Source organism: Chiloscyllium plagiosum, chromosome 11 (assembly GCF_004010195.1).
Source record: "Chiloscyllium plagiosum isolate BGI_BamShark_2017 chromosome 11, ASM401019v2, whole genome shotgun sequence".
NCBI classification, from domain to species: Eukaryota; Metazoa; Chordata; class Chondrichthyes; order Orectolobiformes; family Hemiscylliidae; genus Chiloscyllium; species Chiloscyllium plagiosum.
The window spans coordinates 56,162,525-56,187,369 of record NC_057720.1 but is presented as its reverse complement, the minus strand read 5'-3'; the positions used below and the strand labels follow the sequence as shown (position 1 = coordinate 56,187,369).

The 24,845-nt window shown below is 40.7% G+C and overlaps 1 protein-coding gene across 3 annotated transcripts; it reads left to right on the top strand.

Moving 5' to 3' along the window:
- dynlt5 (dynein light chain Tctex-type family member 5) lies at window positions 1-23,864 on the top strand. 3 transcript variants are annotated; one of them, XM_043699408.1, is made up of 6 exons: window positions 1-145; window positions 1,196-1,259; window positions 3,345-3,469; window positions 10,020-10,111; window positions 15,037-15,161; window positions 23,013-23,864. In XM_043699408.1, the coding sequence occupies exons 2-6, from the start codon at window positions 1,257-1,259 to the stop codon at window positions 23,214-23,216; spliced, it is 549 nt and encodes a 182-aa protein (XP_043555343.1). In that variant the 5' UTR covers window positions 1-145; window positions 1,196-1,256; the 3' UTR covers window positions 23,217-23,864. The 3 variants fall into 3 exon arrangements, with proteins under 3 accessions (XP_043555343.1, XP_043555344.1, XP_043555345.1); XM_043699409.1 differs by lacking the exon at window positions 1,196-1,259; XM_043699410.1 differs by lacking the exons at window positions 1-145; window positions 1,196-1,259 and adding an exon at window positions 1,304-1,507.
- Window positions 23,865-24,845: the final 981 nt, after the last annotated feature.

Sequence of the window (24,845 nt, the reverse complement as noted above, 5' to 3'; positions counted from 1 at the left end):
AATCATCAGTTTACGGTGGCTAAGATTGGTTGAATGATGAGAGGCTACTCCTTGCGTTTTCTGTTTCCTGTAATTGAGATTCAGTGCGTTGCCAGGGACAGCCTTGGACAAATAAACAGAAGGATCAAGTTGTTCGTAATTTTTTGTAAGTTTTCTTTTGGAGGCAAACTTCACACTTAAGTGCAATAGTGTGTTTTGACTAGATTGTAGAACTGGAGACTGAGTGTTTAAATGTTAGTAGTTGATTTCACTCACTTGCCCTTAGCAACGAAAGAGGAAAAACTGTAGGCTAAGTAATTGTGTGGAAGTGTAATACGGCAATTCCTCAGTTTCACCCTGAACTGGCATAGCCACATTGCGTACAACTTGCAATTTATTTCTATCTCCTAAGCAACAAGTCATTTCTCATCTGTTGTTCTTGTTAAATTAATCTTCTTTACTTACCACTAGCTAAAGTCGTGGTTCCAACGTTTTGTAATCATTAACCACAGCTCCTAAGAGAATTGTAACCGCTCAAGTTTGTACTCAGTTAAACATTTTACATCACTATGTTTTTACGTTATTCTTGCTGTTTAAATTTGCAACATCCAAAATTATATAAGTAAATTTTAAAGAGTTTGGCAAAGCATTTTATGTTGTTTTCTACACATTTAAATGTGAGATTGTTTTGAATTCTTTGTTTCGCATTTCCTCCACCTCATTAATAATGAGGAAACCCTTTTTTAGCGTAAATAGGAGAAAATCTAGACTAGTTTAGCCCCTGATTTTATCGCCAATAGTCCGTTGTTGGAACTAAAATCTTTCCCTAAACTGAAACACTTCTTTTAAGCTAGCAATGCATATGATTGGGGTGGGGGAGAATATTAAACTCTCCATTAATATTTTAACTAATGTAGAAAGTGGCTCGTTTGTAATAGATTTATTTCTTGTTTCATTAAGGAATTTTGAATTCTTAGCAAGAATAACTGGAGAAATCAGTACATTTTCTATTCATTTATAGGATTGTTCAATCATCCACAGAACTTTGTTTTTGAAAAATTGTTTTCTTCTGTACAGAAATTAAGCTAAACATTTTTTTTCTCTTCCCTTAAAATTGTATTATTATTCAATTCCTGTGTAATCTCTTTGTGTGTGACCTTGTGATTATTTTGGATTTGATGTAAATTTAGGTATTTTTCTGATAATTCTTCCTTAGGTACAAAGCAATGGGCCTTTGAAAGAGACAGTCGAACAAAGTTGGATTCCACTAATTGTAAATGGAAAGTACTTCCAAGGACTTGAGGGATAATTTACATTGAAAATGCCAACCCACTGATGTTAAATGGAATCTCAAACTTACTTTCTCATCTGTGCTAAATTAGTTAATCTCTGCCAGGAGAACACTTAGCTCTATCATTTGCATCAGTATTCCCTAGGATGGAAGAGGAGACATATCAGCCAAGGTTCCTGCTTCTAACTGCCATACAGTACTTCCTCCTTGAATTGTACAATTACTAAATTTGCAAAGGTATAGGGAACTATAACTGTCACTTGGATCTTGTGTAACCAACTCTATTCATGCCAGTAACCTTGCCAAGTTTATAAAAGCCAACTAGGTGCACTAGCAGCTGGATTAGACAGTTATACAGCAAATTTACACCTGGTTTCTTGCCAGCATTAACAGCTGGTAACAGCGGTTTGTGAATGTAGGAACAGGAGGAGACAACTTAACCCCTTGGAGCCTTTTAAGTCATTCAGTGGGGCTCAAAATAACTCAATATGCCACACGTCTGAATTTGAGATTTAAAATTAGCAGTTGACTTGGGATCAATTGCTGTTTTGCAGAAGAGAGTTGCAATCTTCTTCCACCCTTTGTATGTTCCACTGTCACACCTGAAAGACTTGTCTCTAATTTTTAGATTGTCGTCTCATCCTATATTACCCAACTTGCAAAAATGATGTTTCCATGCCTACCCTATCTGTTTCCTTTATTATCTTGACAACATCCATCAAATCACCCTTAACCTTCTAAATTCCAGAAAATGCAATCCTAGAAAGTGAAATCTCTCTTCATGATTTATTGCCTGGACTCAAGTTTGGTTGAGGTTAAACCACGGCAGAATCCTATCAAGATCAATATTTCCTGCCTGAGATGTGGTGGACCCAGTTGCTTGTGGCATTCCAGATATACCTGGATATAAGGACCACCATTCCATTACCCTTCTTGACTATTTTCAGTAACTGTTCATGACATTTTAATGATCGATGTATCTGGTGATCTGGATCCCTGAAATCTCTGGGCATTCTTTGCTTTTTATCTTTTCACCATTTAGAAAATTTTTTTGTCCTATAATTTATTTCCAAAATGTATTGCCTTCCATTTTCCTACACTGAAATCAAATAGTCACAGTTTTCCAGTTGTTATAGCTAGCAATATGTCTTTGCATTTTCTGCTCCATTTTACAAAGCTTTGCTTGCAATACTTGCTGTCTTAGTGTCATTGGCAAATTGGATATGGGGCTTTCTATTCCATCATCTCAAGTCATCAAGATCAGTTGAGACTCCAACACAGATCTTTGTCAGATACTAACAATCGTATCCTGAACATCAAAGTATTTGTCTATTATCCTTATGCTCTGTCTCTTAGCTCTGGCCACTTTTTTAACAAGGGCAGTACTTGGTTCCAATTCCATGAACTTCAACATTAACTGTTTCATTTGGTCTTTGTTAAAGTTTTTCAGGAATCAGTCTAAATAATATCTGCAGGTATTCCCTGTCTACTAATTTATTCACCTCTTCAAAAGAAATTAAATTGGAATTTTCCGGTATACCTGGCTCTCTCCTCAACTAAGAGGTTTCAAAGTGTTCACCTTTCTCCTTCATAAACTGCAAGGACCTTGGAAGGTTAAAGTTAAGGCAGTTGCAATTATTTTCATCTATTTCCTTAAAATCCACAGTGGAAGCCATCTGGTTGGTCATTATATTGTCATTGCTTTTTCATTACTTTTATTTTACCTGTGTTAATTTTGGTCAATTCCCTTCCCCAATTCAACCTTAAGTTCTGTTGATTTCTATTTGTTAACCTTTCTCTATCTGTAAATACTAACACGTTTGTTCCCAATTAAACATTTTCAAGGGATTTATATAGCTCGTATTAACCCTTTTTCCTAATATATATTTATTATAACAAAAATTAAATTGTATATTTTTAGTGATCTGTTTCTAAACACTTATTTTTCACATCTTTATAGATGGGCAAAACTTAGCATTCAATTCCAGCATAGCTTTTGGGTTTTTGAGTTGTTGCCTGCCTTAAAACAATTTTTTCAAGGATACGTAGTGGTTGACATGTCTTCTACCTCTAGGAAAACATCAGGATGTCTGACATTGCAAAAGACAAAGCCGCTCGCTTACTGAGGAAGACTGGTAGCTTTTCTTCACTCAGTAGCTATGATGTCAAAGTGAAGGAAAGCAGGCGAAAGCAAAAGGAGTGAGTAATCTGTGTAAAATATTTATTGATGCTGAATAGTGACTTTTTATTTTTCTTGCTTGCTCACAAACATTGTGAAATAGTGTATCTTCAAGCTTTGGCAGTAAATAACTCTGGAGTATGTCACTGGAAAATGTTAAATTTTTCCGATTGTTATTGCACACAGCTATGTTGTGTTAAGGCCATATAATTTCTATTAAATAAACACAGCACAGCCACATATCAAACAACTCCTTTACTTTTCCTTGAAGTGCGACACACAAATTTCAATGTTACACTTGAGCATAACAGAAGGCAGAGGAAAGTAAATGAATCAAACTCCCATGATGATACTTATGCGGTGTTAGAAGCAATTTATACACTGTGTGGCACTGCTAGGAGGCGTGAATTTTGAAGTTGATCAAGCAAGCATGTTGCTTTTGTCCTGGATAGTATTGAACCTCTTGAGTGATGTTGGAGTCTCGTTCATCTTGTTGACTGGAGAGTATTCCATAACTGTCCTAAATTTTGCCTTGCAGGTGCCCATCAAACATGACAGGTGGATAGGAGTGAAAATACAACTAAACATTGCAAATTGGGTATTTTTGAAGTGTTGGAGGAACAATGGTGGATGTGTAAGCAGTAGGATGGAAACTGTGGGCTGCCAGACTAACAGATCCTTGGGCCAGTGTTCAACAGGTTGAAGAAACTAGCCAGCAAGGCCACTGTGTGAGATGAATGGGAACCAAAATGTAGCAGAAGAGTTAACATGAGGCAATGGTCTTTGGGTGTATATGCCATATGTGATGGCATATAGTAGAAATATTGAGTGTTTATTATAAGTACTGATGATAAGGAACAAAAATCACATTTTTACTTTGTGTGTGATGGTTCATGATATTTATTGCTAATATTATTTAAATATGTGTTTTAATATGGAAAGAACTGTGTATAACTTTGTTTTCTAATTCATTCATGTGACATGAGAATCACTGGCTAGGCCAACATTGGATGCTTTTGAGAAGGTGGTGGTGAACTTTCTTCTAGAAGTTATTGTGTGGGTTAAGAAAGGGAGATCTACTTTTAATTTCATTTGGAGCTATCAGAGATGGTGGTGGGTTGTTTGGAAATATGTTTACATGCACTTACATAATTTTTTTTAAATTGAAGGCCTCATTTAAGTAATTCAATGCTTCAGGAAATAAGGGCAAAAGAAAGGAAAAATTGAACTGTTTCCTATCAACAAGGTACCCTGTGATATTGGGACGTAGCAGAGGAAACAAGTTTCTTTGCCAAATAAATGAACAGAACCTTGTAGCAATTCTGAATCTCTGCATTACTAGTGCAGTGACATTCCCATTACAAAATCACCTCTCCTTAGTTTTACACTGGGAATGATTATTTAACAAAATCAGAGTGCTGGGAAAGACTGCAAAGCATTGAATTACTAAGCTTGACTTGGAGTGAAAGACCTGTGCTTGCAGAATGTGTTCCAAGAGTCTGAAATAACTACTTTGAGTGTCAGTTTCAACTCTTTAGAACTTTTTCAAGTGTATTGAGTTTTCTCATTATCATCTCAACTTCATTACCTCATCCTTCAGTGCAGCACAGGAGATATTTACTGAATCCATGAGGAGCAGTCACAAGTAGCAATACCAGTGGCAGTTACCTTTTCGGCAATTACATAGCATTCCAGCAAGAATACACCGACAGCTAACTTCCAAAGATGCCAGACACAGTTTCAGTCAGAGTTCTGTGACTGCCATTTCTGTCTCTGTGCTTGCAACCCTAAAATCTGGAGTCACAACCCACAGTTTACGTGGCCCTGCAGCTCTGTTCAGTTCCTAATTCATACATCATCTTATAATGCACCAGTGGAACATCTATGATGCCAAGAAATGAAGAAAGTAACATTTGTCTTGAGCAGTAGCAAAAAGTTGACAATTGAAGACATTGTGGCACAGAGGTAGTGTCCCTGACTCTGAGGAAGAAGGTTCAGTTTCAAGTTCCACTTGTTCCAGAGGCGTGTTAACATACATCTGAACACCGAAATTAAAAATATATAAAACTGACAATTGGAAAATGACATCCTGTTTTACACTTTGATCTCAATCACAATGAACGTCAAGTTGTTGGACTAATTGTAACGCGCAGCATCTCTTATTCACCGAGTTTTGGGTTTTAGTAAATAATGAAGCTCTCAATGATACTCAGGTACCTGAGGAGTACTCCAGTCATTTCAAACAGCATTTCTGCAGCAGAAAGTTAATATTCACCTGGAGCTGGGTGGATCTCTCCATTCAACGGAGTCAGTGCATTCTCTACAGCTTTACTTGTTTGGCTCTTAATAGCCAGCTCCTTGACTGGATTTTTATGACCTGATTTACTGGTCATAGTAGTTAGATAAAAGAGGTCACAATGGAGAGACGACAACAATTTATTTGTGCCTGAAATCCTGTCCCTTCGCACTTGATGCAATTCTGGCATGTAATACATAATGCAATGAAAATGCATGAGCAGGTTAAGATTTTATTATATTTCAAAGTCAGCCAAGACAAATGCTGCAGATTATAATCAACTATCCTCACTTCTTCATGGTGGCTTCCCCTCTAATTGAGCTGTTTTAAGGAGAAGCTGTAAGCCTTTTATTTACTAAAGTGCCTTTAATAGAAGGTAGCAGTCCCTCATTACTTTGGTAGCTTGCAATTTTGTTTTATTGCAAACATATTTGGAACATTATCATGCTAACTGGGAAGCAGAAGTAAACTTAAAATGAATGTCAGGAAAAAATATCCTTCAGAATAATAAATATTTACCAAGAAATGTTGTAGAAGCAAAGTACAATAAGATGTGGTAATGAGAGAGTTAATGAACTGAAGTGATGAGCTTGGAAGTAGTAAATTGACTTTACACATTCTGACTTTTTTTACTCCTTATGATCTTCATAATTGTGAATATAACAAAGAGTATTTGTATTGTGATATCGTTGTCATTTCCTGAGGATATCCAAACTGATTCTCAAATATGCTCAACTCGATTAAACTTATTTCTGGATCAGTGGTGCTGGAAGAGCACAGCAATTTAGGCAGCATCCGAGGACAGGCAAAATCGACGTTTCGGGCAAAAGCCCTTCATCATTCCTGATGAAGGGCTTTTGCCCGAAACGTCGATTTTTGCCTGTCCTCTGATGCTGCCTGAATTGCTGTGCTCTTCCAGCACCACTGATCCAGAATCTGGTTTCCAGCATCTGCAGTCATTGTTTTTACCTCGATTAAACTTATGCCAAATTTGATGCAGTGACTTTGATACAAATATGTTCTGTCTACATCACAGTTAACAATCAGAAGTTAAATTGGAACATTGTGTAACTGTGGAACATTTAAGTCCTAAAGTAAAGTAGAACATTAACTCAATGAAGATTGAGTGAAAAAGGGAATAATATGAGCCAAAGTTTCTCCGTCTTCCTGAGTTAGCCAAGGAGTTATTACTTACTGTGCATGTCTCTTCTCCCTCCACACACCCCACCGCCACATCCCTGCCCCTAAACACACAAAACAAAACTTTGACCATTTGTGTATGAGGCCATCCACAAACATTGGGTCAATGTCTACATGTACACTGATTTATGCACCTTTACCTGTCAGTCCTTGCCTGTCTGTATCATCTTATTTGTCTGTACCTAACCTTGCAATTGCCTTTTTCAACATGTGGGAAGACTATAACTATTACCTTTGGCTCCACCACAAATTCCATCATGGAGTCATACTACATGGAAACACCCCCTTCAGTCCAACTCATCCATGCCGACTGGACGATCCAATCTGACCTTCTCTCATTTGCCCCAAATTCCTTTTTTTTCAACCGTTCCTAAACTTATCTTCATTCAGATACCTTTCAAATGTTCTAATTGTACCCACCACCTCCTCTGGCAGCTTGTTCCATACAAGCACCACCACCTGCATGAAAAAGTTACCCATCTGGTCCTTTTTCAATCTTTGCCCGCTCCCCTTAAATCTATGCCCTCTAGTTTTGGACTGCAACCTTATAGAATTTTAAAATCATGAAATGTGTGGATATGGAAAATGATCTTGGCTATTTACCCTATCCATGCCTCTCATGATTTTATAAAGTTTTATAAGGATTTTGAGTGATTTTAATATCACATGTATTTTACAGTGAAATACAATAAAATAGTGAAAAGCTTTCGTTTGTCACCATAATCCAGCATTATTTTGAGAGTTTAAAAATAAGAGAAAATGAAATGATATAGCTTAAGGAGAAGTCCATCCATGCATGTGTTCTGAGTTGGCTCAGAATCACCATCGCCACACCAGACCCAGCTAACATCGAAGTTGCTGTTCCTCAGGCGCCATCTTGCACTGCCGGGTACACCTCACTGATGTCACCTCAGGGCCCACTCTCCCCATGCTGGTATTGTGCTCCCTTCCAAGCTGTCACCCCTCAGCCTCTGTTTCAGGGGAAAAAAGCCCCAGCCTATTCAGCCTTCCCCAATAACTCCAGTCTTAGCAACATCTATGTAAATCCTTTCTGCACTCTGTTTAACAACATTCTTCCTGTAGAAGGCAACCAGAATCGTATACAGGCCAGGCCAATGTCCTGTACAACCACAAAATGACGTCCCAACTCCGATACGCAATACTCTGACCAATGAAGGTAAGCGTGTCGAACACCTTTTTCACCACAATGTCTACCTCTGACTCAGCCTTCAAGGAACTCTGACTCTGCACCCCTCGGTCTCTTTGTTCAGCAATACTCTCCAGGGCCCTACCATTAACTGCATAAGTCCTGCCCTGATTTGCCTTACCAAAATTCAACAGCTCACATTTATCTAAATTAAACTCCATCTGCCACTCCTCAGCCCATTGCCCCATCCAATTAAGGTTGCATTGTTCTCTGAAATAATCTTCTCCACTACCCCACCTCTTTTGGTGTTATCTGCAAACCTATCAACCATGTCTCCTATGTTCACATCCAAACATAAATGATGAAAAGCAGTGGACCCAGCGCCGATCCTGTTAGCAAACCACTCGTCACAGATCTCCAGTCCAAAATGCAACTCTCTCCCACCTTCAAGCCAATTTTGTATCCAATTGGCTAGCAGCCCTTGGATCCCATGTAGCCTAACCTTACGAACCAGTCCACCATGCGGAACCTTGTTGGGCACTTTGCTGAAGACTATATCGACAACATCTACTAGTCTGCCTTTGTCAATCTTCTTTGTTTATCTTCAAAAAAATCTTAATCAAATTAGTCAGACGTTATTACCCACACACAGTCACGTTCATTATCCCTAATCAGTTCTTGCTTTTCTAAATACATGTAAGTCCTGTCCCTCAACAACAACTTACCCACCACTGATGTAAGGCTTCATCCTTATTGTCAACTCTAACACTCTCTGGTTGCACTCAACTGTTTGTATCCTCATTCTGTTTGACTGAGCTGAGTTTTGGGCCTTAGTCTTTGTTATGAAAAAACTATTGATTTCCATCTGTAACATTTCCATCCTTTCACTCTGCCTCAGTCCATTAACTAATGAAACCTGTTCCATTATTTTTGTCACACTTGAACTAGATTATTCCACATGGCAACCTGAAAATTTCTGTAAATTCCACATTTACGTACATTTCACTTTTTTTTCCACCACCAATGCCTCAAAGTTGTGATTTTTAGTCATCCATTGTTTCCCCCACTCTTCAAGCCCTCCCTAACACTCTTATTTGTCTGACTAGCATTATCTGTAACCTTATGGTATGCTACTCCAGCCATTTCGAACCCGTTCCCTGAATTATTTTACTCAAAATGCAGGTTCCTTTGTCTACATCTCTCAAAGCCAATCAAGCCTGATTGTTTGCACGATGATTTTAATAGTTATCTTGAAAGCTTGGTTGTGTTCTATATTCAGAAAACCTTCATGACTATCATGTAAGACAGTTGGCCTTGAAATAACATGTAAAGGAGATTTGCTTCAGCAATTCAGTTTTAGTTCTATACTTCGCTCATTTATTGTGAAGCCTTGATGTCTTGATTTAAAAATAAACACCCTCCCGTCCCCAGCATACAGTCAAGCCAAGTAACGCAAGATAACACCATCCTACCTAACATTGCTATCAATTCTGTCTAAGTTTTTGAAGCAATGTCATTACTATTCTGTAATGCGCACGTTTTTTGCTCCATCTTAACATTTGTGTTTACTGCAAAAACCAACATGGAACAGCAATTGGCAATTCATTTGATCTAAACCTTGAAGCCTTACAAATATGGAGTCCTGGTTCAGCATACCACTAGATTTTTCCAAATAAATTTCTTATTTGTTGGAGTGACTATCATCTTGGATAGATGAAAAAATAGTCTGAGAGATTATTCGGTTCAGGTTCAACTACCAATTATGAGCGACCTGAAGTGCACTTCTGGCTTCATATTATTTCTTATCCTATTAGTCAACAAATTCAAAGTGTTCAATGTTTTTGAGAATTTTAGAAAAAGCTAACTTAATCCAAATTTAACTTGTAGACTATTTATTCCTCCCCACTCATTGTCTTTTTTTTAATAGTTCCATGAGTACTGTGTCCTATATGGATGATCCAGGTCATCACGATGATATTCCACGGCCAGCACAACAAATGGAAAACACATATCAGTTATGTGAGTTGAGGCATTTCAAGTTCTTGGGCTTTTCATAACTTAATGATACAAACATCAAAAATTGACAAATATTTGAAAGGTTTTGATGAAAACCTGACTTTTTAATGTGTGTTTGTTAAATTAGATTTCCTAAATTGAACTCTGACTTCATAACTTAATAGGAGCAAACTATTAATTAGATATTGTGGAGAAAATTTACTGATAACTATTCCAAAAAACAATTCTGTCACTACTTCAGTCATTCCAATTCATAACTGTTTCAAGTTTAGTGCATTTGTTCTTCAGTCCTGTAGAAGTTTTAAAAAAAACCTAGTGTAATCACAAAATTTCTTTTGCAATGAATTGCAGAGAAATATTCTCTGCAGTTTAAGTGTGGCAATAGTGTTTGTGTTCTTGGAGTGTGTGATTGGGTTAGGGAAATGTACTCGTACAGTTGCCTTCTTTCTCCTATCAGGTTCTTGCCTGAGTCACTTCAATTTATTTGAGTTATCTTCAGTTGTACCTAGTTATTGTATATACAGTTTTAAGATAGCTTAAAATGCTATATTATTAGGATTTTTAAACAGAATTGTGAGATGCTAACATTTGGTTAGAAACAATATGGAGAGTCAATTTAAAGTAACAACTATGCACAGGCAGAGGATCCTGGATATGTGTGTGTAAAATCATTAAAGGTGACAGAAGAAAAAAGTTAATAGAGCATACATGATTTATTAACAGTTGTGCACTGCACAATACCGACAACATTTTACTAAAATTACATGAGACTAGTTAGACCTAAGTTGGAATATTGTGTGCAGTTTTAATGCCACACTTCAATGCACACCTTCTTGGAGAGACCTCAGAAGAAATTCCCAGGAATGAGAAACTTCAGTAATGAAGATAGTTTGGAAAAATTTGCCCTATTTTCTTTGGATAAGAGAAGATGAAAAGAAGTTTGAAAATCCTCAATGTCATTCAGGGAGTTGGGGTAGAGGGAAAGTGTTCCCAATCTTAAGCAGATCAAGGAAAAAGTGGGTACAGCTTTGAAGTCATTTGCCAAGGAGGAAATGGAATGGAAGAAAAATCTTTTACTCAAAATGAGTAGTTAGGGTCTGGGAGGACTGCCTGTCTGGATGGAATCATGTTCAATTGTTTCATCCAAGAGGGTGTTAGTTGATCGTGTTTTCTTTTTCAGTTCAAAGTGCAGAGACGTGGGAGGGGGGGAAATGCAGGAGATCAGCATCAAGCCATAATATTCATTCAGAGAGCCATTGCAGATGCAACAGGCTGGCTGCTGATTAAGACTAACAATTCTGTATTATAGATAGGAAAGGAGGTTATTGGCTGTCAGGAAGGATATTGGTACAAATCTTCTGATCTGTGGTGGAATCCCTATTTCCAACACAGAGCAGAGAACAAACTGCCCACTTACGTTTGGTCAGTTTCTTGGGTGAGGGGCCAGGCATCTTCTGTGCTGAACAGCATGGATGAAACCAAGATTGCTTGCAGCCAGCAGCAGAGAGGATTGGCACTGAACCAGTGCCTGGGTTTTCAGCTGTAAATATCCTAATCTGAGGTTTGCATGTCCTTGAGCCATTCTGGCATTTGCCCTATTCATTCCTATCTTGATCTTTTATACCTCTATAAAGTCCTTCTACCATCTTGTACAGTCTAAAGATAAAAGTCCTAGCTTATCCAATCTCTCCATATAACTCAGACCATTGAGATTTGGCAACATCCTTGTAAATTTCTTCTGCATTCTTTCCAGTTTGATAACATCCTATAGTAAGGTCACCAAAACTGAACACAATACTCCAAGTGCAGCCTCACCAACTTCCTGTATAATTGCAACATAACTTCCCAACTTTTATACTCTGTGCCCTGACTGATTAAAGCCTTCCTCACTGCCCTGTTGACCTGTGACTCCAAGGACCCTCTTTTCCACTAAACTTCTTAAGTCCATAGCATTCATGATAAAATTCCTACCTTGATTTGACTTTCCAAAACACAAGACCTCATACTTATCTATATTAAACTCCATTTGACATTTCTCAGCCCAATTCCCCAGATGATCAAGTTCCTGCTGCAATTTCTGATAACCTTCCTCACTGTCCACAATACCGTCAATTTTAGTGTCATCAGCAAACCTATTAATCGTGCCTTTTTCATTCTCATCCAAATCATTGATATAGATAAAAACAGTAATGGGCCTAGCACTGACACCTGAGGCACTCCACTCGTCACAGGCCTCCAGGCCAACGAGCATCCTTCCACTATTACTCTCTGCTTCCTACCATCAAGCCAATTTTATATCCAATTTGCCAGCTTGCCCTGCATTCCATGCAATCTAACCTTCCAGAACAGCCTACCATGTGGAACCTTATCAAAGGTCTTGTTGAAATCCATATAGACGACATCTGTCGCCCTGTCCTCATCAATGTTCCTGGTCACTTCATCGAAGAACTCTAATAATTTTGTGAGGCATGATCTGCTATGCACAAAACCATGCTGACTACTCGTAATCAAGCCCTGGCTCTCCAAATGCATGCACAGTGGAACCTCGATTATCCGAACGAGATGGGCAGGCAGTATTTCATCCAGATAGTTGATTATTCGAATATACTGATTCAATGCCTTGCTCTAGGACTTGGAGTTTTCTGAAGTTTCCTTGCTCCCTCTCTCTGTTTCAGGGTTTGTTTCTGAGCAGACACACAATTGTGTGTAAGGGACCTGCAGCATTGCTGTAGCCTCTCCCCACCACTGTCTCACTTCAATGGGATTGACGCTTGCTATATCCACTCTCTGTTCAGGAGACTAGGCAACAGCACATCGCTGCGCTCCGACCTCGACCACTGCCCCCTGCGCACCCGTGTGGGGAAAGAGAGGGCGGGAGGACAGTCTTTTGGAGATGGTGCCTGGGCTCCCATTGATGTCCAAGACTGTTCTCGGCAACATTTCAGTGAGCCGAATCCACTTTAAATCTCAATAAACAAAAGACACGATTAGTGTTGGTAACACCTCCTTAATGTAATGTTTCTATTGGGACCTTGAGATCTTCTTCGGATAATTTGAAATTCGGATAATTGATATTGGATAATCGAGGTTCCTCTGTATATCTTATCTACCCCAGAATCTTCTCCAGTAACTTACCCTCCACAGATGTTAGGCTTACAGATCCATAGTTCCCAGGATTTTTCACAGCCCTTCTTGAATAATGGGGCAACATTCGCTACCCTCCAGTCTTCTGGGACCTCACCCGTGGCTGACGATAATGTAAAAATATCAGCCAGGATGCCCGCTATTTTTCTTTAGCCTCTTGCAGTGTTCTTGGCTATATCTGGTCAGAACCAAGAGCTTTATCCACCTTCATACATTCTAATACATCCAACACCTTCTCTATTGTGATATGGACTGTCCCCAAGATATTATCACTAACTTCCCCAAGTTCCCAAATCATCTTGTCTTTCTCCATGATAACACTGAGGAGAAATATTCATTGAGAACCTCACCCGTCTCTTGTGGTTCCACACACATCTATCCACTTTGGTCCTTGAGGGGCCCTATTCTCTCTCTAGTTACTCTTTTTTTCCTTTAACATACTTAAAGTACCTTTTTGGATTCACTCTAACCTTCTCAACCAAGGCTATCTTGTGCCTCCTTTTCGTCCTCCTGATTTCCTTTTTGGGTAACCTCCTGAATTCCCAATATAGCTCCAAAGGTCCCCTTGATCCCAACTGCCTGTACCTGAGCAACGCCTCCTTTTTTCTGGTCAAAGCCTCAGCATCTCTTTTCGTCCACAGTTCCCTAAACCTGCCAACCTTGCCCTTCATCCCCACAGGAACATATGGACCTTCAACTCTAGCTATCTCACTTTGAAAGGCCTCCCACTTATTAGAGGTCCCTTTGCCTGCAAACAAACTATTCCAATCGACCCCTGCAAGCTCCTGTATAATTCCATCATGTCTAAGGTTTACCAGGATTCTGCCTAGATTAGAGGGTATGAGCTATAAGGAGAGTCTTGAAAAACTCAGGTTGGTTTCTCTGGATCAGCAGAGGCTTACAGAAGACTTGATACAAGTCTATAAAATTATAAGATGAACAGATCAGGTTGACGGTCAGAATGTTTCCCCCAGAGTTGAATCGAAGGGGCATGCATTTAAGGTGAGCTCGGGTTGTATAATTCCATCATGTCTAAGGTTTACCAGGATTCTGCCTAGATTAGAGGGTATGAGCTATAAGGAGAGTCTTGAAAAACTCAGGTTGGTTTCTCTGGATCAGCGGAGGCTTACAGAAGACTTGATACAAGTCTATAAAATTTATAAGATGAACAGATCAGGTTGACGGTCAGAATGTTTCCCCCAGAGTTGAATCAAAGGGGCATGCATTTAAGGTGAGCTTGGGTGTGGTGGGGGTTTTCAAAGGACATTTGAGGCATAAATGTTTTCGAGTGGTAGCAGTATGGAATGTGAACTGGGGATTGTGGTGGAGGCAGATACAAAAGGGGCATTTAAGAGACTTTTAGATAAATACCATGAATTTGCAAGGAATGGAGGGATATGGACCAAGGGCAGGCTAACTTGGTGTCATGTTCAACACAACATTGTTAGCCGAATGACTCATTCCTGTGCTGTACGGTTCAATGTACTATGTTCTCAGTTTAGTTGTAACAATACTAGAAACCTGGAATCATCCAATGCCCTTGGCATTCATTGTTGCTAAGAATGTAACTGTAGGGTATACAGGCTTGATTTGTGCTTCAAATGTCATATGGAAGTTTCAGTAGTGTTGTTGTCATTGCTATTTTCCACAGATGTAGGATACTTTGAACATATTTTTGTTTTTCAGACTTTTCTTCATCTTTATACCTTTTATATTTATGTACATGATGTTGATTACCAGCCCTAGCTTCTAAATTATTTTAAAGAAGCTATACCTGCTTCCAGATCCAACAAAGTATTTCCCAGGGGCCACTGTGAACAATATTCTCAAAGACGTCCTGCCAAGCTATTTACAGGAGGAGAAGTATGAGCCTGAACTCTGCAGGCAAATGACGAAGACCATTTCAGAAGTAAGTTGAACGTAAAAATACGTTTCTCTACCTGATCTTTCTCCCTCGCTATATTCCACATTCCATCTTGGCTAAATGTTGGGAAAACAGACCATCACTCTGAAACCGTGAGGAAAAGTGAGGACTGCAGATGCTGGCAATCAGAGTTGAAGAGTGTGGTGCTAGAAAAGCACAGCCAGACAGGCAGCATCTGAGAAGCCGGAGAATCGACATTTTGGGCATAAGCCCATTCCTGATGAAGACCTTATGCACAAAATGTTGATTCTTCTGCTCCTCGGAAACTACCTGACCGGCATCACTCTGAAGCACAATGTTATGCAGGTCATCCAGGAGGCTGAAGGAGTAATTGAGAAGATGTACAGGGAAGTGGTCACTCCCCAGAAACAGGATAAGGACAATTGGGTTACTGTCAGGGGAGGAAAGGGAACCAACAGATAGGGCAGGGATCCCCTGTGGCCGTTCCCCTCAGCAATAAGTATACCGTTTTGGATACTGCTGGTGGGGTCGGCCCACTAGTGGAAAGCCATAGTTGTCAGGTCTCTGGCACAGAGCCTGGCACTGTGGTTCAGAAGGGAAAGGCGGACGAATAGAAAAACCCCAGTGGTAGGGGACTCAATAGTTAGACGGATTGACAGGAGATTTTGTGGTCAGAAAAGGGACTCCTGGAAGGTATGTTGCCTCCCTGGTGCCAGGATCCAGGATGTTGCTGATTGGGTTTATAAGATTCTGAAGGGGGGAGGGTGAGCAGCCAGAAATCATGGTACATATTGATGCCGACGATATAACCAGGAAAGGGATTGAGGATCTGAAAAGTGACTACTGAGCGCTAGGTTGGAAGCTGAAGAGCAGGATGAGTAGATTAGTGATCTTGGGTTTGCTACCGGTGCCACGAGACAGTGAGGTGAGGAACAGTCAGCGAGTGCATCTTAACGTGTGGCTGCGAGGCTGGTGCAGGAGGGAGAGCTTCAGATCCCTAGACCATTGGGTTGCCTTCTGGGGAAGGTGGGACCTGTACATGAAGGACGGGTTGCACCTGAACTGGAGGGGCACAAATGTCCTGGGTTGGAGATTTGCTCGTGTAATTCAGGAGGGTTTAAACTAGTTTGGCAGGGAGGTGGGAATCAGAGCCACATGTCTGAGAGGGGGATAGTTGTAGATGGGGCAATGACAGGATGTAGTGAATCTATCAGGAAGGTTTCTCATGTGATGAAACAAAGGGATTGGTTAAAGTGTGGCTGCTTTAACGCAAGGAGTGTTAGCAATAAGAGTGACAAACTTAGAGCATGGATCAGTACTTGGAGCTACGATGTTATGGGAGAAAGTGAGGACTGCAGTTGCTGGAGATCAGAGCTGAAAATGTGTTGCTGGAAAAGCGCAGCAGGTCAGGCAGCATCCAAGGAGCAGGAGAATCAACGTTTCGGGCAAGAAGGACTCATGCCCGAAACGTCGATTCGCCTGCTCCTTGGATGCTGCCTGACCTACTGTGCTTTTCCAGCAACACATTTTCAGCTACGATGTTATGGCGATAACAGAGATGTGGGTTTCACAGGGGCAGGAATGATTGCTTGATGTTACAGGGTTTAGAACGTTCAAGAAGAACAGGGAGGGTGGAAAAAGAGGAGGGGGTGTAGCATTGTTCAAGTACGGAGGTCCTGCAAATTTGCCACCCAAGTGGATAGGGCTGTTAAGAAAGCTTTTGGTCTAGACTAGAGTGGTGCTGGAAAAGCTCAGCAGGTCAAGCAGCATCCGAGGAGCCCCGTACCTGCTCCCAGGAGGACCAGTTCCACCACAAAACACACCAGATGGCCTCCTTCTTTAAAGACCGCAATTTCCCTTCCCACATGGAAGGGAAGCAACATAACTGCCAGGAGTCCCTTTCCTGACCACAAAATCTCCTGTCAATCCGTCTAACTATTGAGTCCCCTACCACTGGGGTTTTTCTATTCGTCCGCCCTTCCCTTCTGAACCACAGTGCCAGGCTCTGTGCCAGAGACCTGACAACTATGGCTTTCCACTAGTAGGCCGACCCCACCAGCAGTATCCAAAACGGTATACTTATTGCTGAGGGGAATGGCCACAGTGGATCCCTGCCCTATCTGTTGGTTCCCTTTCCTCCCTCCAACGCATCTCATCCACATCCCGCTCCTCCGCCCTCAAACCCCACCCCTACAACCTTAACAAGGACAGAACCCCCCTGGTCCTCACTTTCCACCCGATCAACTTTCGCATTAACCACATCATCCTGGTCTACCCCACCACCAGAGATATATTTCCCTCCCCACCTCTTTCTACTTTCCGCAAAGACCGTTCCCTCCGTGACTACCTGGTCAGGTCCACACGCCCCAACAGCCCACCCTCCCATCCTGGCACCCTCCCCTGCCACCGCAGGAATTGCAAAACCTGTGTCCACACCTCCTCCCTCACCTCCATCCAAGGCCCCAAAGGAGCCTTCCACACCCATCAAAGTTTCACCTGCACATCCACCAATGTCATTAATTGTATCTGTTGCTCCCAATGCAGTCTCCACTACACTGAGGAGACTGGCCGCCTTCTCGCAGAGCGCTTTAGGGAACATCTCTGTGACACCCACACCGGTCAACCCCACCGCCCTGTGGCCCAACATTTCAACTCCCCCTCCCACTCTGCCGAGGACATGCAGGTCCTGGGCCTCCTCCACCGCCGCTCCCTCACCATCTGACGCCTGGAGGAAGAATGCATCATCTTCCGCCTCGGAGCACTTCAATCCCAGGGCATCAATGTGGACTTCACCAGTTTCTTCATTTCCCCTCCCCCCACCTTACCCTAATCCCAAAATTCCAGTTCACCATTCTCGTGACCTGTCCTACCTGCCAGTCTTCCTTCCCACTGATCCGCTCCACCTTCCTCTCTGACCTATCACCTTCATCCCACCCTCATTCACCTATTGTAGTCTTTGCTACCTTCTCCCCAGCCCCACCCACCATTTATCTCTCCACCCTGGAGGCTCTCTGCCTCCATTCCTGATGATGGGCTTTTGCCCAAAACCTCCATTTTCCTGCTCCTCGGATACTGCCTGACCTGCTGTGCTTTTTCAGCACCGCTCTAGTCTAGACTCTGCTTTCCAGCATCTGCAGTCCTTACTTTTGCCAAGAAAGCTTATGGTGTTTTGGCTTTCATTAACAGGGGGATCGAGTTTAAGAGCTGTGAGGTTTTGCTACAGCTCTCCAAGTCCCTTGTGAGACCACATTTGGAATATTGTGTCCAGTTCTGGTCACCCAACTATAGGAAAGATACAGAGGCTTTGGAGAGGGTGCAAAGAAGGTTTACCAGGAGGCTGCCTGGACTGGAGAGCTTGTCTTATGAAGAGAGGTTGACTAAGCTTAGACTTTCTCTCTGGAGAGAAGGAGGAAGAGAGGTGACCTGATCAAGGTATACAAGGTAATGAGAGGCATGGATAGAGTCAATAGCCAGAGACTTATCCCTAGGGCAGGATTGACTGGCACAAGGGGTCATAGTTTTAAGATATTTGGAGAAAGATCTGGAAGAGATGTCAGAGGTAGGTTCTTTATGCAGAGAGTTGTGAATGCATGGAATACGTTGCCAGTGGTGGTGGTGGAAGCAGAGTCATTAGGGACATTTAATGCGACTGCTGGATATGCACATAGACAGCATTGAATTGAGGGATGTGTAGGTTAGGTTATTTTATTTTACATTAAGATTAATCCTCGGCACAACATCGTGGACCAAAGGGCCTGTTCTGTGCTGTACTTTTCTATGTTCTATTATATCAAATAAAAATTGTATTCTCTTGCTAATGAAAGTGATGGAAGTAGGTGTCCAACTAACAGAATACAATCTTGATAATTGCAACTCTAGTTACTAGAATGAAGGTTATCGAATGGGTAATGTAGCAAATAACAAAGATGGTTCCAGATTTCAGATTTCGACAGAGGACAAAAGAAGGATTTTCTTTTGCACGCAATTTTGTGCTCTGACTGTGTCAGCAGAGTGCTCTGATAATCAAGCACCACTATTCACCAATGCACCATTGGTATAAATTTGCTGATTGAAGCACCAGAGTGGTTAATTACTTTTTTTTTATTACTATTCCAAATAAAATTCACCATGATTTTTTAATGAACTCAAAATAATCTGTTTGTCTGTCATAGAAAAAAAGTTATTCTTAAAGCAACTGACCAACACCTACCCTGTGGTTGTGATTTGAAGTGACACTGCATTATTTCCATACACAGACAAACTCATACAGTCTTAAAAATCTATTGACTTCTCAGGAATTTCTGCTGAGAACAGGATTTCAGGAGGAATGACTCAATCCATCAGAATTCCTAAGTCCAAAAAGATTTAAGCAGCCCATAGCATAGAAGCCCATAGTCCTTCGAAGCCAGGGTTTTCTAGTAAATAAGGGAGCAAGCCCCATCTCTTATCTCCTTGAAAGCTTTGGTTGGTTATTTTCTCCAAATCCTTGTGAGTTCGAATAAAGAGCACGTAAACCATCACACACATTGATTGGAAATGAAGCCAGATTAATTACTTGGTGAAAATCCCGTTTCACTCCAGGAACTATGGAAAGTGGTTAAAATCCTCCAATCTTCTCCAGGTAAGTTCTTAAATATGTTGTCCTGACAGTGGATAAAGCATAAAATTAAAAAGTCAGAATTGTGGGCTGAGAAGTGGCAGATGGAGTTTAATTCAGATAAATGCGAGGTGCTGCATTTTGGGAAAGCAAATCTTAGCATGACTTATACACTTAATGGTAAGGTCCTAGGGAGTGTTGCTGAACAAAGAGACCTTGGAGTGCAGGTGCATAGCTCCTTGAAAGTGGAGTCGCAGGTGGATAGGATAGTGAAGAAGGCGTTCGGTATGCTTTCCTTTATTGGTCAGAGTATTGAGTACAGGAGTTGGGAGGTCATGTTGAGGCTGTATAGGACATTGGTTGGGCCATTGTTGGAATATTGTGTGCAATTCTGGTCTCCTTCCTATCGGAAAGAGGTTGTGAAATCAGGGAGTCCAGAACTAGAGGGCATAGGTTTAGAGTGAGAGGGGAAAGATATAAAAGAGACCTATGGGGCAACTTTTTCACACAGAGTGTGGTACGTGTATGGAATGAGCTGCCAGAGGATGTGGAGGCTGGTACAACTACAACATTTAAGAGGCATTTGGATGGGTATATGAATAGGAAGGGTTTGGAGGGATATGGGCTGGGTGCTGGCAGGTGGGACTAGATTGGGTTGGGATGTCTGGTCGGCATGGACGGGTTGTAATGAAGGGTCTGTTTCCATGCTGCACATCTCTATGATAATTTGTGGAATAAGATCTTAAGGAAGGATACTGAAGTAAATCATAAAGATGGCTTTAGGACATTACTAGATGAAAGTATATGGTTAGAAAGGCACACAATACCTGAGAAAGGAACAAATGCTTTGAGTTGAAACATATCTTTGAGCTGAAAAAGATTTGAATTGCTAACTGTCAATAATTATATCAAGGTTTACCAAAAAAATTCAAGATCATATTATAACTATTTTTACTGGAACTGGCAACACTGTACCTTCATTTTTATTATCTTTTATAACTGAAAGAGCTTTTCCCTTTTTGTTTTCAATATTATCCTATTCCTGTGGATGGGTCACTGCAGTCTCAAGCCATTCGCTCACTGAAAGTTCATGCATCCATGACCTCATTGACAATTTTCTGCCAACAAAATGGAAGGTTTTTTTTTCTTTCGGATTGTAATTTGGATGAGCTAGGCGGCAAATCAATGTCTTTTTGTTGACCTCTGAGAATTGGGTTTTAACACAACCCACAGATGAAATTAAAGCCTGCACCCTACTCCAATATTTCATTTAGGACCTTTTACAGGAGCAGTGACAAACCACAGTGCAGCGTGGTCCAAAGCTCAGCTTACACTGGCATGAAATTGATAGTCTCATATGTAAGCTTTTGACATTTCTTGCTGTCGAGGGAAGGGAAGAGGTTGGTGGCGCTGCAGGTAATTGCTTCTTCAGAAAATCATTTTGGAGATTTCGTCTTTGATCCAATGCATCATTAGTTGCCTGCCGGATCTTTGCATGCATGGGAGAAAATTAAGGTACTTGCTCTTCTAGGAGATGCAGTAGATCATTGGTACGTTTTTGCTAAATTTAAGAGAAAAGAAACAACTCCCAGGAAAAATAAAAATCCTATTGACCACCAATGACATTCATTCAGTTCACATATTTCTGCATTAAAATAATGAGCAATTGTGGAAATCAGAATTTTTGTCATGTGAAGTATTGTTTTAATGTATTGAAATAATCCTCAAACCCACCTCTTTTCTTGCTGTTTTTTCTCAGTCACTAAATGCCAAGAAACAAAAGATTTAATGTTTCCCTTCAAACATCTTTAATGTGTATTGTCAGACTGTTTGGCTTTTATAAATTAAATTAATGGACTGGAGCATAAGACCTGTGTAACTGATACCACCATGGTTGAAAACATTGAGAGACTAATTGCATTCATAGTTAAGTAATAGTTCAAAGTTTGTGAGATTTGTAGCTCGGGTGCTCATTGTTGTGGTTCTGTTCGCCGAGCTGGGAATTTGTGTTGCAGACATTTCGTCCCCTGTCTAGGTGACATCCTCAGTGCTTGGGAGGATGCACATCTCCCAAGCACTGAGGATGTCACCTAGACAGGGACGAAACATCTGCAACACAAATTCCCAGCTCTTAAGTAATAGTGACAGGTTTTGAAAGCCTGTTTTCCACATAGATAAATACAGGAGTTATACCATGTTGATGTTCAAGAAAAGAATGTACTGGAGTAAGAAGCATAGTGATGATTCTTAATTTTAGTGCAATAAAAATAGAGAAATGTAAGTAGATAGCACAGAATTCCACAGAAAAACAAAACTTCTTCCTGCAATGGATTAGCATATGAGGCCTTGCAAAGCTGATTTCATCACTCATTTGTCAGATTTCTGCTTTTCTCCATGTCGATAGGCAACAGAATAGTACTGTTATTTCATAGTATAGTCTTAGAAAGTAAACATCACAAATAAAACAATCTAATTGAAAACTACATAAAGATAGCAATAAGTACAACATATATCTCTGTAACATTGTGAGAATTTAACCTTACTATAATTATACAGCACTCTTTGAAGCTTTTCTCTACCTGAATGTTGTTCTGAAACATTAAAGCTGAGGAAACTAAATTTTTTTAATTAAGAGCCTCTATCTCACTGAGACTTCTGACCAACCCAAATCCAAAAAACTGCTTTGAAAACTGAACACATTTTGTCATCTCAGTCAATTTGTGGCACAATAGCTGAGTCAATCTAAATCACTTCAAAATAAATTAACATACTAAATGAAGTAACACATTAATTCCCAAAAATAAATGTCAGTTTGACTTAACTCCACTAGTAAATCAACTGATGAATTCTCTCAAAGTAAGTTCCAGAATATGGATATGCATATTCCCAAAAACCATTCAGCTTTTCCTTGACTATGGTTTTGTTGAAACCAGTCCTTTTAATTTTTGAGAAATATCTTTTAAGGCAAATAGACTAAAAAATGTTGTCAGAAACCTCCCCTCTTCCCACTTTCAATGGTAGAGACAACTGAAATCTTCTAGTACTGCACTTAAAGATCAAACTAGAAAAACCTTGGAAAACATACATGACACACAATGAAAGAGACAATGGAAAAGGTCACATATTTTTGAAAAACCTCAATGTAATAATGGAATTGGAACTTTTAGGCATTGGTTTTATGTATACCTTGCAATAAACTAAACATCTATTGTTGAGAAGGGATTATTGCATGTAAAGAGTAGTAGAATCTGTATTGAATAAATACTTGTCGTTTTTAGGTCATAAAAGCTCGAGTAAAGGATCTCATGATTCCACGATACAAGATAATTGTTTTAATCCATATTGGACAGCTGAATGAACAGAGTATACGCATTGGCAGCCGTTGTCTTTGGAATTCCAAAACAGACACATTTTCTTCTTTCTCTTTCTGTAACCAGTCTCTGTTTGCTGTTGCTAATGTTTTCGCGGTGTACTTTGAGTGAAATGTGCCTGGACAATACAATAAAAAATTGCAATGATCCTGACTAGAAAGCTTCCACTCCAAGAAATCATATGTATGTTATTTGATATCAGTGACATTCAACATATGCTGGGGACCACACTGCAGTCTGACTGTCCCCATTTATAAGTGTCAGCAGACTTCCAACAGTCTTGTCCTCCTGTGGGATATTAAACAACTGGGATTTTGACTTGTTCTCTTTTTCTTGCTAGCAAAAGAAGGCAAGACAATGATATTTGAATGTAGAGCTTTCCTACCTTCTGTATAAGCAACTAAACAAGCATAGATGGTAATGAAAATAAAGAAACCTCTTACATTTTTGCTATAGCGCCTTCACAGCAGACCAAAGTGCTTTCCAGCCAATTAGTTCTGCAACTAATTTGCACACAGCAGACAGGAAGGTAATTAATAGCCAAGATCATTTATTTTCTGACACTGTGCAATAAACATTGGCCAGGGCATCAGCAATAATTCACAGAAATTAGGATCACGAGTAGGCCATTTGGCCCTTTGAGCATGTTCTGCCATTCATTCTGATCATGGCTGATCATTGACTCAATAGCCTGTTCCTGCTTTTCCCCCATACCCACTGATGCCTTTGCCTTGATGCTAAATCCAATCCCTCCTTGAAATCCCCTATTCTTCTTCTAAATACGCTCTTGGTTATGTTTTGTCCACTTAAGATGACAGACAGAACCTTGATGCAACATATTGTCTAAAATACAGTGTTTCCAATGATATGGTGTTCCTTCAGTAGTAAATTAGTGGGTCAGCTCCATTTATTTTGGTGTGCTCAAGTCTGAGGGCCTCAAACTCTCGATGCACTTGAACAACCATTGATCCCATTTTCGATTTATTTTGTTCTCTTCCTCTAATCTGGAATTAACTGTGACAGTATAATTAAAATTTACTAAAATTGTGTAAAGAATCTCAGGCATGTATTTGATTACTGCCATACTGGTATGCTATTTATTCTGAGGGCAATTGTTTTTTTTTCAAGAAAGGCATCATTTGGAACTGTGGATCTCCAAAGACCTGGCCTGTTGGTAATCTGATTGTGGGTGGCATGGTGGCACAGTGGATAGCACTGCTGCCTCACAGCGCCTGCGACCCGGGTTCAATTCCCGCCTCAGGCGACTGACTGTGTGGAGTTTGCACGTTCTCCCCGTGTCTGCGTGGGTTTCCTCCCACAGTCCAAAGATGTGCAGGTCAGGTGAATTGGCCATGCTAAATTGCCCGTAGTGTTAGGTAAGGGGTAAGCGTAGGGGTATGGGTGGGTTGCGCTTCGGCGGGTCGGTGTGGAATTGTTGGGCCGATGCGGACTTGTTGAGCCGATGCGGCGGAGTTGAAGGAATTGGGAGAATGGGATGGTGTTTTTACAGGGGGCAGGATGGGAGGAGGTGTAGTCCAGGTAGCTGTGGGAGTCGGTCGGTTTGTAGTAGTACTTGCGGAGCGTTTCAGAGAACACCTCTGGGACACCCGGACCAACCAACCCAACCACCCTGTAGCTCAACATTTCAATTCCCCCTCCCACTCCACCAAGGATATGCAGGTCTTTGGACCCCTCCATCGTCAGACCACAGCGAAACAACGGTTGGAGGAAGAACGCCTC